Here is an 18,003-nt window from a genome sequence, read left to right on the forward strand (position 1 = left end):
TCATGAATCCTAGGCTGGCAACTTACACTGGATAGCTTTCCGCTGAATCATTCCAGACCACCTGCTCATTTTTCACATGGCACAACTCAGGCACGATATTGGAAGGTTTTTAGGGCTAGTTAGGAGACATGACTCATACCGAATATTTTCAGCAGGTGTCTCAATATTGTATGCATTGGCCTGGATTACAGTGGTGCCAACAGGCAGCGGCTAATGAGAGCAGGATCGTCTTACTAGAGAGCATCGCATTGCTGCCTTCCATCTCACTCTCACTTTCTACGTAAGGCAAATCGTTGACACACAGAACTGGGTTTTCTGAGAAACCATTAATAATGCTGTTGCATATGTGTGAGTTGAATGAAAAGGTTCTAGCCCCATATATAAACAGACACAATGAGCAGTTTTACACACAAAAAATACCAACACACACAACACAAGGATAGGGCGAAGAACATTTCCAGTGAACAATTGTCCAGTGGAAGAAAGTCATTTGATAAAAAATTGGCAGTGTTTACAATTCTCAGTCGATAGTAGTTGACTATATAGGAGTCACTTGGCCAAAGATCATCCAGGACACTCAGTCAGTCTGCCTTCAAGTAACCGATGAAAAATCATTAGTTACTTTACTTCATTGGGTGTTTCATTTATATATTGTATGACACCACCACACTGCCTTTCTCCCCCTGGCGTCTGCAGCAAATACCTTATTGTGTACTGGATTTGACGACAGCCTGACCTAGTTAAGAACAGTGAAGGCAATACTCAGATGTAACTCACTGAGGGCAACTTTATTCTACAAAGCATTCCAGAACTGGTGTAAAAGTGAGGCAAGGCATAATCTAGACCAATGTTTCACAACCTTTTCTTGGGGAACCCCTACGAAATAATTTTTACCAAAAGACTTCTTAAGGAGGCAGATAATATTACAAGGAGGCGGTCATCTTCCCAACCTCTGGCAGGTTTTCAAAGAACCCCTGAGAGCCTCAGCACCCATTAGGAACCACTGATCTAGACATTATTTACATCACCTGTATGATGGGTATGGCGAGTACTGCACATATCCAACGTCCCTTCATTTCTCAACTCACAGATCTGTATTTTGATTATGGTGTAGGGAATACAGCTGCCCTATACCAGGAGTCTATCCTATTCATACTGAGAGCCATTTCAGTATTAACGTTATATTACAGTGTTGAATGTCATATGTAGTATTTTGACTCCCTTCACAAGCATTACTTGCCATGGCATTGTAATGTGACCATACAATCTTCATTTTGAGTGACCATGTTCACTCCAGTCTTTAAAAAGTTAATGGTATTTTATTGCAAGACTAGAAATGCTGTAAGTGGAAAACCGATACATAACAGAGACTTCTAACAGCCCAGGATTTGCTGCAATATTTAAAGTCAACACAATCCTTTAATATTGTGGTGCAAAAAAAGATGAACAATCCCAATATAAAACGGCAGTGAGCAGACTCCTTCAGTATGATGAAGGTAATATGTGACTACCTACCTGTCTGTACGTGCAAATGATGATCTCTCGCAAGTGATAATGCATAGGGGTCATGGTTTCACTAACGGTGTCAAGTGCCATATCCACTTCTTTCTTCATTTTGTGTCCATCTGGCAGCAGCTGAACAATCTTCATCACTACCTAGAACATGAGACAGACATATAATTACATTTCTCCTGCAAGTCTATTACTTTATAACGGGCTAAGCAAATCAATCTGTTTAGTTACTCCACAGACTAACACCCTTGCTATTTTTGATAGCTTAAAGGTAACTGGAGCCCACAGTTATGTCTCCTCTACAGTTACCATTTGGTAAGCAGGCTCTATGCATGTTGCACTTAGTACAATTTACTTATGGAAACTGTCAGGGTCTCGGGTTGCTAGGTGGGGTGGCACAGACACACAAGTCCAGTTTCTTTAGTCCAAAACAAAAGTAGAGTTTTATTTTCACTCAAAAAAGTAGTACAGCAACAAAAGGAAACAATACAAAAATAAATACCTGCCCGGCTAGGCTCTAACTAAACATAGAATAGGTTACCTCACCTAGAATAACAGAAATCCAAAAGCCAGTAGAATCATTCAGGACAGAGCTACAAAAATATGACCGCTCTCTTTGTCTCTCCAGGCAAGCTCTGCCAAAGTGTTGCTGCTGGAGCTGGCTTCTTAAGCCTCCTTGACGAAGAGACTCTCTGCAGCTGAGTCGCTGCCGGAACATCCCCAAAGTGTGGACTGGAGGGGGTGAAATGAGAGGTCCCACTACCAACCTACCTGTCATTCCTAAAAATCTGAGAGCACCTAGTTGGAATATTGGTAGCATAAATTAACAAAAAAGAGATTGCTCAGGAACCAGAATCAGTGGAGGAGCAACAATTGAAGGAGGCAAACAACTGTAGTTGGTGAAAGGTTCCTTTGACTTCTGTTCACACATGGATTCAATGGTGAAAAAAATATATATATATATATATATATATATATATATATATATATATATATATATATATATATATATACACACACACACACACACACACACACACACACACACACACAGTATGAGAAAACTGTACATTGTTGCCCTCTAGTGGTGGCTAATGTGTAGTGACAACCATACACGGCACCATTACACAGAATGCCAAAAGGTTGATTTTGTCAACCAGTCAAAGCCACGATGCCAAACATGTTCATGTAAAACCAGTTCTGTAATGTGTGAGGACATCCCTTACCAATATGTGTGAGGCTACCATACAGATGTCAATGGGGAATTCATAACTTGTGTATGATATCGATATCTTCTTCACTATTATATTTTTTATAATTGTAAAATGTATATAATACTTTGCTGCTCACAGCTTTGTTAACATTTCTCAGTCATAAAGTGCAGAACAGCAGAAGTAATGTAAGTGTTAGATCCATCACATGACAAACACCAACAGCACCCAATGGTCACGACTTACTGTAATGGGATCTGTTGGCTACTCGTCATGGTGTCTTATTTTACTAGACAAAATTCTGGCATGTTTGACCAATTCTGTGATGGAAGGCCTTATTGGAGCCACCAAGACAGATGTGAACACAGCCTTACCTAACAATTTCTTGAAAAATAAAAGATACTAGTAGAGAAATGCAGCATTATACATGACTCTAAGTATGGGAAAAATAAGTAATGGAATTAGATGGAGGAAAAAGGAAAAAGGTTAACTACTGCCAGCTATAGGCCAAATGGCAAAAGGTGAACCTTATACAAAGGTGTGTTCAATTTCAGTTGAGTTATTTATGCAATGGTACCTACATGTCCTAGAAATGAGTGGTCAGAAGACAGCCAGCAGCTACTTCAGAGATTTAATGAAAATATTGGAGGAAGCTCAGCAGATATTGGTGGACACCATTTCCCTTACATAAGCTACAAAATTCCGGCACATCTTGTGTGTTTAACTGCTACTTCCTGTAAGGAGTCTGTGGGAGGTCCCATTGCGGCATGCCACACATCTCCACGTGGGAGTATTCTACAGCAACAAATAGTACCTGGCAGTGGATCAAGCTAAATAACATGAGATTGTAAGCTCTGGATTAGACCCTGCTACAAACAGACATGGAAGCCTCAACCACACATTCTCCACCTAGTGGGTGGCATAAAGAGGTTTGGCAGGAATGAGAATAACCCATAAAAAAATAAGGTAACGCCTCGTTTGACAATTATGAATGAGTTCATGACCACCATTTGTCACCTGTAGTAATACAAGACACATTAAGAACTCTATTCATGCTGCATCAGTATTGTAGCTTTCCTTATAGAACTACGGTAAAGAAATACATTTATAAAGTAAAATTAAACCTTCATGTTCTATTAGAGGACAAAGATATAGGAGGTGCAGAGGTAGCAGTCACTACTGGACACTGGATCCTAAGGAGGCCCAAAAGGTCCCTCTACCTTTTTCCATTTTAAAATAATGGTATATTTAATGTAGTATTGTAGTAGACAGGAGCCCCAGTACAGAATTTACAATGGGGTGCTCAGGAGCGTCAAGCTATGCCTTTGGTTCTATTCGAGTAAGTAGGGTGAACTTTGAGCTTGAAGTTATGGCTACCCTTTAACACAAGAGATATCTGAAGACATCATCTGGTGATCTGAGAGTAGGAGCCCCAACAGTTTCTATAATTAAAGGGGTTTTCCCATCTTATGCTGATCCTGAAAAAGGAAAGCACTTAGTACTCTCTCATTCAGGAGGAAGGAACAGGACTGTGTCAGACACCTCTGGAAACAGGTTATCCCCTTTGAGAATAAAATGATCAGACATATTGAAATTCAATATGTCTGATCTTTCTTTTCCCCTGCATCCACCATCACAGAAGTCAGGGCACCCCTATACAAAATAGGTGGTCAGGCCATGCTAAAATTAGTATTTGACCAATATTCATATGATGTGTATGAACACTTTTAGCTGATAAATAACTCTAATCATGGTTTTTCAATAGGCACAAATAGTCAATTTATAGACATTTTAGTTCTGTATGGGGCATTCAGCCTCTAAATGTAAAAATCATTCTATCAAGAAACAAAGATCACTATAGTAACCACCTTACACATTATATGAATGTGAGAACCTCTTTAAGGCTGAGGCCCAACGTTGCGGAAACGCAGCTTTTTTTGTAGCAGATTTTGTTGCTGTTTTTTGAGCCAAAGCCCGTAGTGGAGAAGGTAAAAGTACTTTATACATCTCCCATTCCTCTTGTAGATATACTTGGCTTCGGCTCAAAAAAACGCAATAAAAACTGCAACAAAAAAATCTGCTTTTCCCCAATGTGGGGCCATAGCCTCAAAGTGGTAGTCCCATCCATACTACCAATATGGACATTATAGGCTCAACTTTAAGCTATGTAACACAAGCATAAAACAAAAAAATAAATAAAAAATAAAAAGTAAAATATGCTAGAATTAGTCTGCTTGGTTTCTGGACGTATTTAAAATGTCAGGAAACCTAATGGTCAAAAGAGAAGCTTTAAGTCTTGAAGCTTTTGGTTGATAGTTAACACTTAACATATTGGGACATTTACTGGATACATATATGAGTAGCACACATGCATAGACACACAGGAAAAAAACAAAAACAAATAGCTCATACACCAAAAAGGACAACCAGCGTGACAATTCTAATCACTATTTTATGATACTATAGGCAGAGTGGCATGAAACATGCACAGACTAGGAGAGGTGAAAGAGAGGGAGTAGCTTACCTCAAATTCTCCTTTGGTATATTTGGCATCTGGAACACTTACAATTTCATCCTCACTAATTTCAGGAATGCTCTGCAATAAAGATAGAGATATAGTTTGTGAAAGGGAGCGCACATTCTTTTGTCTCAATCCCTATTACACAATCGGCTCAGTCACTCTATTCAGCCCATTACATTAACTCACAACTCGTGAGATTAAACTGGAAATATAGATAGATAGATGATGAACCTTAATAAATAATAAACATCTTAAAATTTCTAAAGCTGAATTGACATCAGCATTTATAGGGACATATGCGCAAACACTACAGGCACCAAGGGAGCTCTCTAGACCCCATTGACTATTACGGATCCAGTTATCAGTTATATCTGTCATTTTAATAAACTAAAAAGTCCTCCACGCAGTTACTTTTTAATCTTGATATTTATTAAAATCATTGGTGAAGCTCCTGACAGCCTCAGATGCAGATGTGAAGCTTTAACCGCCCCCTAAAAGGAAACATGTACGCCATTCATTTTAGCACGTTTTCTGTGTTTTAATATAGAAACACCTTGTGAAACTAAAAATGGCCATACATGGAAATATATAATACCACTAGTGACAGACGCCTGAGGGTTGTGGTTAACAACTTTCAGATTGAGTGTAAATGACAATTGCTTAATATCCGCAATAACCACCCACCCCACCCCACCTACAGTACAACTCTTGGCCAGATAAAAGCTAGTAGACATAAAAACTGAACCAAGTTTGGTCATCCTAAGAATATCAGAAAAAAAATGGAGTAGTGAGGATATGAAAGAGATTTACCAGTCAGAACTTGCAAAGGCGTTCCTTAAAGTGACTTGTTTAAAAGAAAGAAACAATCTGGCTCTACTTAATATTTCGGTACGTACATTGAAGTGCCAGAGTGTGAGTAATGCAATGACCGTGGCAGTCGTCGTCCTCCCTTTGCCCCCATGACAGTTGAATACAAAAGCTGCATTGGAGTTTTCAGCGAGTATGTTTTTCATAGCCTGAAGAATCATGTCAAAATCCTGCACAACAGAAATGATGTAGTTTATTGCAAGGCACTGTGCATCATACAGATGAATTATTGCATCAGGTGCATAATGGCTACAAACATATAGAGAAGGTGTTTTCAGTGGCTTCATGGTCAGTTTACTGTCTCCGTCTGTGCATGTGTTTCACAGTTGGAATAGTCAGTCTGCATTCTAGTGACCAATTTTAGCCTTGTAGATCCATTTTATTTTCAGCTCCTAAAAGCAAGTACTTGAGTTGTCAATGTCAGAGCATAATAATTAAAGTATTCAGGAAACTTGTGGTATTGGTTTGCAAATAGAAAAAAAAAAACACAAAATACATTACAGGGGTAGTCAAAGTCCTTTTTTCAAAGTTTAAGTGCTGCAAATGGGGCAAGTAATATGAAAAATAAAAATGTGTTTAAAAAAAAAAAAAAAAATAGAAAGAATGCTCACCTTCTCCATTGTTTTCATTTGTGTGAGGGGACCCACTGCAGTCAATCACAAGCTTCAGCAGTGACCGTCACAAACGGCACGATTGCCGTGGATCAGATTTCACAAATTATTGTCATCAGCAGTTAGTTGCAGATAGCTGAGATCCCCCACTATCACAAAAATGTATAACCCGTGTCCCCTGTTTGAACAGGGGGACTTCATTCAAAGTCTATGGGACTAATGGAGAGGGCCAAGCACTATTCTCTTATGTAACAGTCAGTCCCAGAGAGACTGAATGAAGTGGTAGTGCAACATGAATGACAACCATTGAGACAGACACGGGAAAATTCAGAGGTGTAAGTACCAGGGTAGTGATTGCCAGAGGGCTGGAGCGGCGGGACTCTGATGCTTATATCAACTAATCCCATGAGTTAAAGGGGCCCCATTTACTTACAGATGCCCACTCCTTCATCTCATATCACATTGCTGGGGCCCCCTGGAGGGTAGAAGGGTAAGCGGGTGTATCTGTGAGCAGGAGCGTGGATTGGCAAGTCAGGTTGCGACACATGGCAAAAGTATTGTTGGACAACCCCAATAAATACTACTATCATTATATATTGGGGTCTTTTCAGACCCCAGAATACAATGATCAAAGGTCCAGGGGAGGTGAGTAAACATAAAAAAACCACAGGTATTCACCTCTCTTGGGCTCCAGTGTGACTCCCAGCAATCTTCGGGCACCTTTAGTGATGCCCCAGACATCACATGCCCAGGCCAGTGAGTCATGACATCGGCCTGATCCACATAACGTCTTTGTTGACATTGAAGAGGGCTGAAAACAGCAAAGTGTTCCCTCACCTCTCGTGGGTCATCGATCATTATACTCTGGGGTCTGAAAAGACCCCAGAGTATACTGATAGCTTGTGGGGACATAATACTGTGTGCAGGGGCCACTGTGGGACATCATACTGTGTGCAGGGGCCGCTATAGAAGTTATACTATCTGGAGGCCACTTTGGGACATTATAGGGTGCATAAATGGGGTGTTATACTGTGTGGGCCCAGGAAAGGAGACTCTATGCTGTGTGGAGGGGGGTGCATGTCAAAAGTTTGCTGGGGGGGGGGGGGCAGTCTTTGCTAGTTACGTGGAAGTACTGTCCTTGGGATTGTTGGGGCCCCAGCAATCAAACATCCAGTCCCAGACCTGCAGCCTCTTTAATGGTTACTGAATAAATCCTTCCTTGTTACCTGTTCTCTGGGAGCACAGAAGTCAGGAATAGGGATTCTTTTGTACACCAGTCCAGGATATGTGCTTCTTTGCTGGTTGAAGATTTCCTGCATAGTCTGGCATGTTTTGAACATCTTCATCTGCTTCTCCTGTTCAAGGTAAACCTCCAGCCACTTTTGGGAAGTCAGGATATGATTGGCTATTGTGGCTTCTAATTTCTAACAAAGGAAATAAAAGCATAGGAGCGTGTTTATAGAGGATCATTTATTTCACTGATAAATATCGATACAATATTTATTCCAGAACCACAAACAGTATGATGTATTTCATCATGTACAATACACGCAAGATAAATTCTTGTTAGTAAGAGCTCTCTTTGGAAAACCAACTCTAAGTACTAAGCTGGATATTTAGAAAGACTACAGCAGAGTATATAGAGGACATTACTTTTTTTTTTTTTTTTTAAGGAGCAAGCAGAATTTTAAGTAGAAATGAGCTACACTGCCATACTGTTATCCATTGTAGTGAACCATCACAGGATCAGAACAATTCACTGAAAAACTAATAGATTGCTGGATGCAGAGGGAGCCTCCATCCACCACCTTTTTCTGTTATGTTTTTATTTTTCAGACATTGGTACATTAAAATAAGAAATATATATCTAGAAGCACAGCCTAAACAGTCAGTCATTCACACAATTTTATGAAAATATCCAACTATCAGGTCTGAATAATAATAATTAATTATTATTATTTTTACTACTACTACAAGAATATTGTAGTCTATACTTTGTCTGCCACGCTTGAAATAGCAGTCCAGTGAAAAGCTATTTTCATCTCTCCAGCCCTCAGCTGATTGTTTATTACACTCTACACTACTCATATATATTGCATTTACTTGAAGGTCATCATACTTTCTGCTTGAGATTCAACAACATCTTGCTTTTTAGGTTTTTTTTCCCTCAGTGCTATGCTATCAATTCCATAATGCATCAGCACAGAATAACATTGGCAGCTACAGATAGTAACAACTCTGCCTGACTAAGGACAGTATAATTTATGTTAGCCTCTATTTACTCCTACATAATCCAAGAAACCATGAGTATACCTTCAGTGAAGATGAATTGTGATTTCCACGATTTGAGTTAGTTCACACGTAAATAACGTGGCTTATTTTGGCACCGGAATAAAAAGCTTCCTAATTAGGAAGCTTTTTTTTTTTTTTTTTTTTTTTTACCTTGCCAAGCATTTTTGTAAAAACAGCTTCCAAAAAAAAAGCCAGGCTGTTTTTCCACAGCTAGCGTTTTTTTCCATGCGTTTTTTTGCAAAAAAAAAAAAAAAAAAAGCGTTGCTTATTTTTGCAAAAAAAACGCGTGGTTTCCGCCTCCCATTCACTTCTATTGCTTTCTTCAGGCGGAAAACGCCTGAAGAAAGGTCATGTCGCTTCTTTTTCTGCTAGCAGAAAAAAAAGCTAGCAGAAAAAAAAAGCTAGCTGTAAACATAGGGCTCATTGTATGAAGGAGGACTATGACGTGGATTCCGCTGTCAAAATCCTCCTCCATGTCCCCGTGTGAACTAGCCCTTTGAACTGTATGACAGAAGCTGTCTACCCATCAGCAGTAGCTGTGATAAGAGTTTCTTGCATGCACTTTTATCATACGGAAAGTAAGACTGACTAATTTGGGGAAATGGTGAATGGTTACTACAGACTCATTTTAAGCGGTTCATATACCTTCAATAGCCAATGGACAAAATCTTTTGGCCAACAGCTATATTTTCCAACTTCTCCATACACATGTAGCCTCTTATAACCTGAACCTGCAAGTGTTCTCAATGGGGAGATGGGAATAAGCCTCTGGCGGACGCCTCTGTCTGCAGCTTATCTCACTTGAGAACAAACCATTGGATACATAGAAATTTAACACGCTTGTTTCCTGTCCTCTTATATTTGTTGTATGAAGTTCATGCAAACCTCTAATACAAATTAGAAAGTTGGCCGGTCCCAGACAGCCAACTTGGTCCAATGTGTATGGTGACCCTTAAACAAATACCCTGTTCAAGTGTCATCATACTACTGTGAAACAAAATAGCATATTTTACAAAAGTACAGAATAAAAATAATTTGTAATGAGAAAGCAGTGGTGTAAATGCTGTGTACATCACCTCCAGCTGTTCTGGTGTATTGGCTGGTATAGCAATATGTTGATCCAAGTTGTCCTGCTCTCTTGGAGTATATATTTGTTCATTACCTTCCAGGACAACATCTTCTCGTAAGTTCACCCATAGAATGTTAGAGTATTTCCTCTTTGCATCCGTCAAGTAGTTCAGAACACAACCTGTGGCCTGAAAACAATGCCAGAAAAATTTTAAAACTTTAAGTGGGAACAAAAAAGTAGCAGCAATGCATGATACACCTTCCTATACAACATATACTAGAGCTATAGCGGCACTCTAGAGAATATTGTATCTTGTCAAGGTACAATATAGTAGTACTCCATTTCCCTTAATTAAGATTATTAGATTGTTAGGCAGAAAAACAAGATTTCTATTTGCAACAGGTCAAAAGAGCATATAATAACATTACTAGAGATGAGCGAATACTGTTCAATCGAGTAGGTATTCGATCGAATATCAGGCTATTCGACATTAAATTTCCAACAAATATCACTTTTTTTTTTTTTTTTTTTTTTTTTATATATATATCTTTTGAGGCTTGGATATATAGGGAGAGACATCATACTGAGGGTCAGAGAGAAAGTTTAGCTTCTGCAAGGCAGGAAAAAAAGCAACACTGCTTGATGAGCCTATAAACACCATCAGCTTATAGGCTCATCCTGCAGAAACTTCTCAAAACCACTTTTTAGGGCTGAAATTCCATACCACTGGTATACAGAATATACAGTACCTGTGCTGAAGCAACATAATGGGGCTGACACTAAACACTGCTGGGGCAAGTCACAATTCAAAAAAAGGGGTGAATTAATTACTACTGGGGGTGGCAGGGCTGAATTGGCACCATAAAAACCTCTGCTTGTGGGCTGAAGCAACAGAATGGGGCATAAACTTAAAATGCAGGTGCCCCAATCTTTCTATAACTCAAAAGAAAGCATAGACACGCAGGTTCTATCATGATGTAACAAGTAGAAGAGTGGCTCAGCAAGTGACAGTTGAGGTTCATTGTGTACACTCTATGCCACCAAAAAGGCTAACTGGGGGGCATACTTGCACCCCCTCGCCAAACTCACCAACCATCAGCTGGGGAAGCCTCCACTCACCCCAAGGGCCTAAAACCCTGCATGTACAAGGCAAAAAAATGACGCCAAGAGCCTGACACTATTCTGGCGTTAGGCTCCAGTTAGGGAATAAACTTGAAATGCAGGTGAACAAATCTAACTAGAACTGAAAAGAAAGTATAGACACACTGGTTCTATCATCATGTTACAAGTAGAAGAGTGGCTCAGCAAGTGACAATTGGGGTTCATTGTGAACACTCTATGCCACCAAAAAGGCTAACTGGGGGGCGTACTTGCACCCCCTCGCCAAACTCAACTAAACCTCCACTCACCCCAAGGGCCACAGGTCCAACTTCTACACCCAATACGTGAAAGGCGCAGAGGGATCGGAGAGGACAGGGTTGTGGTTGGCCAGGTACTCATGCAACATGTGCCTATACTTTTCCCTCCTGGTGGCACTAGGCCCCCTAATGGCGTTGATTTGACCGGGGGGGGGGGGGCATTAACATGTCCCGCACCTTGGAGAGTGTTCCCCTGGTGGATGTGGACCGGATGGCAGTTGTTAGCCTCTTCGAGGAAATCTCCTCTCTGCCGCGAGCGAGGGTTGACAGAAACATTTCCATCATATTCTGCACCAGGTGCTTGTGGCAATCATTTATGCGATTGTTCCTCTCCCCTAACAGAATGAAAGACGAGATGTTTTTTTTATACCGGGGGTCGAGGAGTGCAAAAATCGAGTATGGGTTGCTCTCCATGATGTGAACAAAGCCTTTGTCTCTGGAAAAGTATCCCAACATGAAGTCAGCCATGTGTGCCAGAATGTTACTTAGCATGACTTTGCTGCCTCAACTGGAAGGGTCACTCTCCATTTCCTCCACTTTCAGCTCCCCTTCACACCATCCACGATGAAGCAATGGGATGCACTGAAGTTCCCCGCTAGCCTCAAGTGGAACAGTGACATCAAATACCACTTCATCTTCCTCCTCTTTCTCCGTCATCTAACAGTGAGAAGATGACAGGAGTGTGCTGTGAATGTTTTATGGCTAGCAGCGGCTACTTTAGACTTACGAAAATGGCCGCACTGTCACCAGTATATCAGGCACAATGGGGTAGGTTTTTAAAAACCTTTGCACCAGCAAGCTGAAAACGTGGGCCATGTGTGGACCGTGTTTGAGTCTGGCAAGGTCCAGAGCCGCTACCAGGTTCCAGCCATTATCACACACGACCATGCCTTGGCCCAGGTACATCGGTGAGAAAGACATTACCGCTTCATCTAGGATGACATCCCTCACCTCGGGGGCAGTGTGTTTTCTGTCGGCCAAGCTGATGAGCTTCAGCACGACCTGCTGACATCTCCACATGCCAGTGCTGCAGCGTTTATAGCTTGCAGGTGGGGTTGATGTTGCAGCGGAGGAGTAGGCTTTCTGAGAACCCCTGGCATGAATTTTGGGCTGGGAGAGGAGATAGGCCACCCCAGTTTGCGAGCCGGGCCAAGTCTCCACTACATTCACCCAGACTGTCATTATAGAGAAGCAGCATCATTGCGTCGGTCCATGCATCGGTGGTCAAGTGGACCTTAGAGCAAAGAGCGGAACTCAGGGCCCGACTGATGTTATGGGACACGTGCTGGCGCAAGTCGGGGATGGCATACCAAGAGAAGTAGTGACGGCAAGGGGCAGCATAGCGAGGTGCCGCAGCTGCCATCAGGTCACGGAAGGCCTGAGTCTCCACTAGCATAAACTCCAACATCTCCAGGGCCAGCAGTTTTGAGATGAGGCCATTGAAGGCTTGGGCATGTGGGTGGGTTGCGCTGTACTTCTTCCTGCAATGAAACGCCTGGGAGATGGGGCAAAAGGAGCAGAGGCAGGAAAAGGGGCAGATGAGGGTGAACTCCCCAAAGTGTCAGAGGCAGATGTGGAGGTGTCCTGGCTGGTGGTCTGGACTGCAGCGCCAGCACTGGAAACAGTGGAAGAGGCAGTGTCGGCAATGCCAGGCAATGATTGTCCTGCGTTTGCTGTCTCCCACTGAGCCCAGTGCTTGCCTTCCAAATGACGGCGCATGGCTGAGGTGGTCAAGTTGCTTTTCTCAGAGCCCCTATTTAGTTTTGAGTTGTACAGTGTGCAAAACGCACTCAGTTTGTCCTCTGCGCATACGTTGAAAAATCTACACACCATCGAGGGACGTGGCCTCGATGGGTGACTTTTTGGCGAGTGACTAGTACAGGGAACATCTTGGGCCTTGCTGGCTCTGGTTTGGCTTCTGTGAAACAGCTGTCCTGTGCCTCTCGAAAAGCCTCTGCCTCTAGCCACCTTTTTGGGTGCTGCGCTTGCCTCCACACCTACACTGCTTTCCACACATCACCCCTGTCCAGGTTGGGTGAGTGGCCTCGTCCTCCACCACCTCCTCTTCCAATTGCTCACTCTCCTCTTACTGCAAACCGCACATAACCACAGCCTGCCCTGATGGCAACTGTGTCTCGTTGTCATCACTGAGGCTTGTTGCGGGTCCACAACCACAAAATCAGCAGAAGGCGGATGCTCCAGTGTTTGGGCATCAGGACAAAGAAATTAGTCTGTTAGCTCCTTGGATTCGTGAAGTGGTTGAACAGAGTCGAAGAGTGGAAAAGGACTCAAAAAAATGATTCTGATGGGAAGATTGGGCCTGCTGGGAGGAAGGAGGGGTAGACTCTTGGGTATGAACACAACTGGAGGTAGTGGCTGACTGGCTGGTGGAAAAGCAGCTGGAAGCATTATCTGCTAGTCATTGTAACACCTGTTCCTGGTGCTCGGGCCTAGTATGCGTTGTACCTTGCACCCTGCTTAACGTTGCCATCAAGCCAGAGATTGTGGATGAGCACAGTGCTTACTGCCCCTCACCAGTAGGCATTGCATCCGCAGTTGCTTGACCACGGCCTGGGCCCCCAGCTGGATTTCCTGGGCATCAGGACAAAGAAATTATTCTGGTAGCTCCTGGGAGGGGGGCAAGGGTGGGATGAGACTGCATTGGGCATGTTGGGAGGAAGGAGGGGCAGACTCTTGGGTATGAACACGACTGAAAGTAGTGGCTGACAGGCTGGTGGAAAAGCCGCAGGAAACATTATCCACTAGCCATTGTAACACCTGTTCCTGGTGCTCGGGCCTCGTCAGCGTTGTAGCCTGCACCCTGCTTAATGACGCTGTAAAGTCAGGGATTGTGATGAGCGCATGCTAATTTTTTTTAGGTTTAAATTTGTGTTTCTGTCCATATTAATGTAGAGGAAAGAAGGTTTCCAAGTATTTTCCCACTTTCCATAGAGGTTCTATTGAGTGTGGAAAGTGTCTAGTTGATAGGCTGCGATAGTGGGGTAGTACTGGGACTTGGGCGTGTTATGCACCCAGGCATGCTTCCCCTGCTGTCCCAGTTGCAATCCAGAGATGTTGGCATAATTTCCTGGGGTGTCATTGTGCACTTGGTGACTCTCTTAAGTCGAATTGTGGTTTCCCCTGAAGCGATCATTTTTTTCTAGACTATAATGGGATTCAATATTTGGTCAAATATTGAGGGGCTACTCAAAACGAATATCGAATATTTCACTACTTGCTCATCTCTAAACATTACCAGTATGCAAAAAACAAACTGGCAAACACACAAAAATCCAAATTCAACCAACATACTGTACATACATATACATAATGGAACATTCTAGTAAAAAAAAAAAAAAAAACAGTCTATTTCACCTTTGAATTTGGTTGAGCAGTACCATATATGGCCATTTTGGGTACCCTTCGAAAATTAGCTACACTCATTTCCTTGACCGTGCTCAAAACATCAGGTGAGAAACGTTCTTCTAATACCTGTAACACAAAAATACATAAGAGTGATTAAAAAGCCTGACACATTGAGAATGCAGTTTATTCTACAGGTAGCATGTTATAGAGAAGGAGGAGCTGAGCAGATTTATATATGGGTTTGGGTGGATAAGATTCAGTATAACCAGTCATTTATTGATCTAATGACATTCACTTTGCTCATTCTGGGCTTAGGAGTTCAGTAAGTAGTCCTTATAAGTGAATGATGGCATTCCCAGGATACAGATAAAGCCGTCAGTCACTGAGTAGGACCGCCTAGTGGACTCCTAAGCCTAGAATGGGCAGAGCTTTATAATGCATAAATGACAAGTTATACTGGACCTTTTCTAAAACATTAAAATATCAATCTGCTCAGCCCTTCTGCTTTATAACATACTGTATTTAGATAGGACTGAATTTTCAATGTGACAGGTTCCCCCTCACAGTATAATATGAAGTGTAAAGATTCCACATTGGATAGTAGAGGTACAAATATATTTACACGTGTATAAAAGTCAGATTCATTATTAAGTGGATTGTTTGCTTCTGGGCTGACAGAACTATAAAACTTCTGGTCTTAAAATTGGTTTAATTTGAATTTTGGTTACCAGATCATATTTACCCTGGCTGCCATTCACACACATCAATTGACAATTGAATGAACATGGGGTATTCTGACTTCCACACTGACATTTTAAAATTGAGTGCTTTGTTGTCCCCATAGATGCTATGGAAATACACATGGCTTATCAAGAGTGCACGTTTCTGGTGTGGTCTGGTATGCCTTTTTTTATCTTAAAAGTTATATAGTAAGCATATGTTAAATGGTATTCTCATCTCTTCAAATCGCTGGCAAATTGGGAATGGGGGCAGGATATTACCAACTCCCGTAACTACAGTAGAGGAGAATGGGAGCTACGGATATATTAGCAATGGTGTTTCAGTACTGTGTCGCTCAGCCGGGTTACAATGTTTCTGTAACTCTCATTCACCTTTGAGGGAGTTACAAGATCATCATAAAGCAGCATTGCTCGGCTGTTCTTGCCAGCCCAGCCATAGAGTTCAGGACGGAGAGCAGTTATTCCCCTCAGCAGTGATTTGCAGAGATAGGAATACCTTTTACTAGGTTTGGTCAAATACCAGACTCCACACTCTAGAAAGTACTGTATAAGCATAGCTCTACTTCTGTCCCAGTCAGTGCCATGTGCATCAGTAAAAACTCTCTACCCAAATTATCAGATGTAGACATTTAAAGGTTATACTAATACAATAAATATAGCCTGCCTGCCATGCACAAATCGATATGAGAAATTAAGGTGACTGTATACTAGCTAAAATATCACTGACCTTCCCACATATCAGTACTTACCAATACCCGTGTTCCTTTGGTTATCAGATCCCCAGATAAAGTAAGTTCAGACAAATTCATGGTTGCTTGAAGCCTGTAAATCCAAGGATGCATACACATCCATCGACTAAAACTCAGTGCAAAAGCCAAGGGATACTGGAAGAAGAAAGAACATTAATGGAGAGAATGAAAACACATAGGTGGTCAGTCCAGTAATCTACAAGCCCATCTCATAGTCTAACCTAAACAGTAGTCAGTGAGCAGATTATTGCTCATCTAGTCAAGTTTTTTGATATGGAAGGATAAACTTGAACAAAAATAAAAAATAATGACGTTAAATGCTAGTGACAAGTACTACTTTTATAGGATCATTGTCAAATATTTCTAAGAACTTTTAATATCTAGTCGTGGCCTTCCCAAACTAAGCTGAGCAAACAGAAGATTACGTATGTTTTACCCATCCATACAAATACTCCTGTTAGGACAATATTAACAAGACAGGTGGCTCAGGAGAGGCGACTTGAAACAAAGAAGTCAGCAGGAGGAAAATCATAGCATTATGGGATTCCAGGTAAACAAATAGTATGTGAAAGATTTACATTAAAGATACCCATAAAATAAAAATAGGAGAGAAGTCAGACAACCTGATGATTTTGCCTGGAACACTTGTGTGTGATATTTAGTCATCAGGGAAGATAAGTTACCACCAGAGATGTCAGGCATCTGATCTATTCATTGACATATACATGGTGAAGCTACTCCAGGTAAGCACATTTATAAGGGTCGAGGAGCAATACTTATTCGGCCAGCAGCTATTTACAGTGTATAGGCATGTTTACACTTACAGTTACATGATGTGTCTTCTATATGACTTACCTGCTCATGAAGGTAGTAGTTGAAAGCTATTAGGTAAAAGTATCGCTCAACACTATTGAGGATTCCTCGAAGGAAATATTCTTTGGTACTACTTCCCTGAAAGAAAATAAGAAGAAGTCATTATGTCATGAATACAACCATTGTAATAGGTATAACATGTAAGGTATAACACCCAGGCATTAGCTGTACAAATCACAGATGTGACCCCATGTTAAAAATCTATGTGGATCCACAGGCACATGGGTCTGGTTATGGCATCTCTATAACTGTACCATTGTGCAATGCATATCCTTTTTGGCACAAAGGACTTTGACTCAAATTCAGCAAGAACAATGTTTTGATGAGATTTGTTGCCCTCCTTTCCCATGCTCATGTGGATATACTCCTACACTTCTAAACATACTTCAATGAACTGGTTTCTTAGAAATTGGCAGTCGTGTCTGTGCGGCAAAAAAAAAAAGTTGGTGCTGTGCAAAGTGCATATAATAAATAACCTGGGAAGAATATGCAAATCTGACTTCCATGATGTAATTAAGAAGTCAGTGCCTCAGTCATGCACAACAATAGAGGGCGCTCACTGAGAATGTGCAAGTCTATCTTCCATGATGTAATTAGGAAGACAGAGTCTCAGTCAAGTAACCCAATAGAAGGCGCTGAGGGACTACCTTATATAATCCCAACATCATTGCAAACAAAGGCCTCTGAGAAGGTCGGCATGATGTTAAAGGGAGCGCCCTCTATTGGTTTGCTTGACTGAGGCTCTGTCTTCCTAATTACATCATGGAAGATAGA

The 18,003-nt window shown here is 41.6% G+C and overlaps 1 protein-coding gene across 3 annotated transcripts in view; it reads right to left on the reverse strand.

Annotated features, from left to right (window-relative positions):
* Positions 1–18,003, reverse strand: part of PALD1 (phosphatase domain containing paladin 1) — a 179,635-nt gene that overhangs the window by 51,995 nt on the left and 109,637 nt on the right. For all 3 annotated transcript variants that reach the window (XM_075258175.1, XM_075258177.1, XM_075258176.1), the window contains 8 exons: positions 17,212–17,307; positions 16,357–16,491; positions 14,877–14,993; positions 10,091–10,270; positions 7,949–8,146; positions 6,141–6,281; positions 5,248–5,319; positions 1,516–1,656 (listed from right to left, as the gene is read on the reverse strand). In XM_075258175.1, coding sequence (XP_075114276.1) covers positions 1,516–1,656; positions 5,248–5,319; positions 6,141–6,281; positions 7,949–8,146; positions 10,091–10,270; positions 14,877–14,993; positions 16,357–16,491; positions 17,212–17,307 — 1,080 coding nt within the window. The remainder of the gene's footprint in view (positions 1–1,515; positions 1,657–5,247; positions 5,320–6,140; positions 6,282–7,948; positions 8,147–10,090; positions 10,271–14,876; positions 14,994–16,356; positions 16,492–17,211; positions 17,308–18,003) is intronic.

Source organism: Leptodactylus fuscus, chromosome 10, assembly GCF_031893055.1.
Source record: "Leptodactylus fuscus isolate aLepFus1 chromosome 10, aLepFus1.hap2, whole genome shotgun sequence".
Taxonomy (NCBI): domain Eukaryota; kingdom Metazoa; phylum Chordata; class Amphibia; order Anura; family Leptodactylidae; genus Leptodactylus; species Leptodactylus fuscus.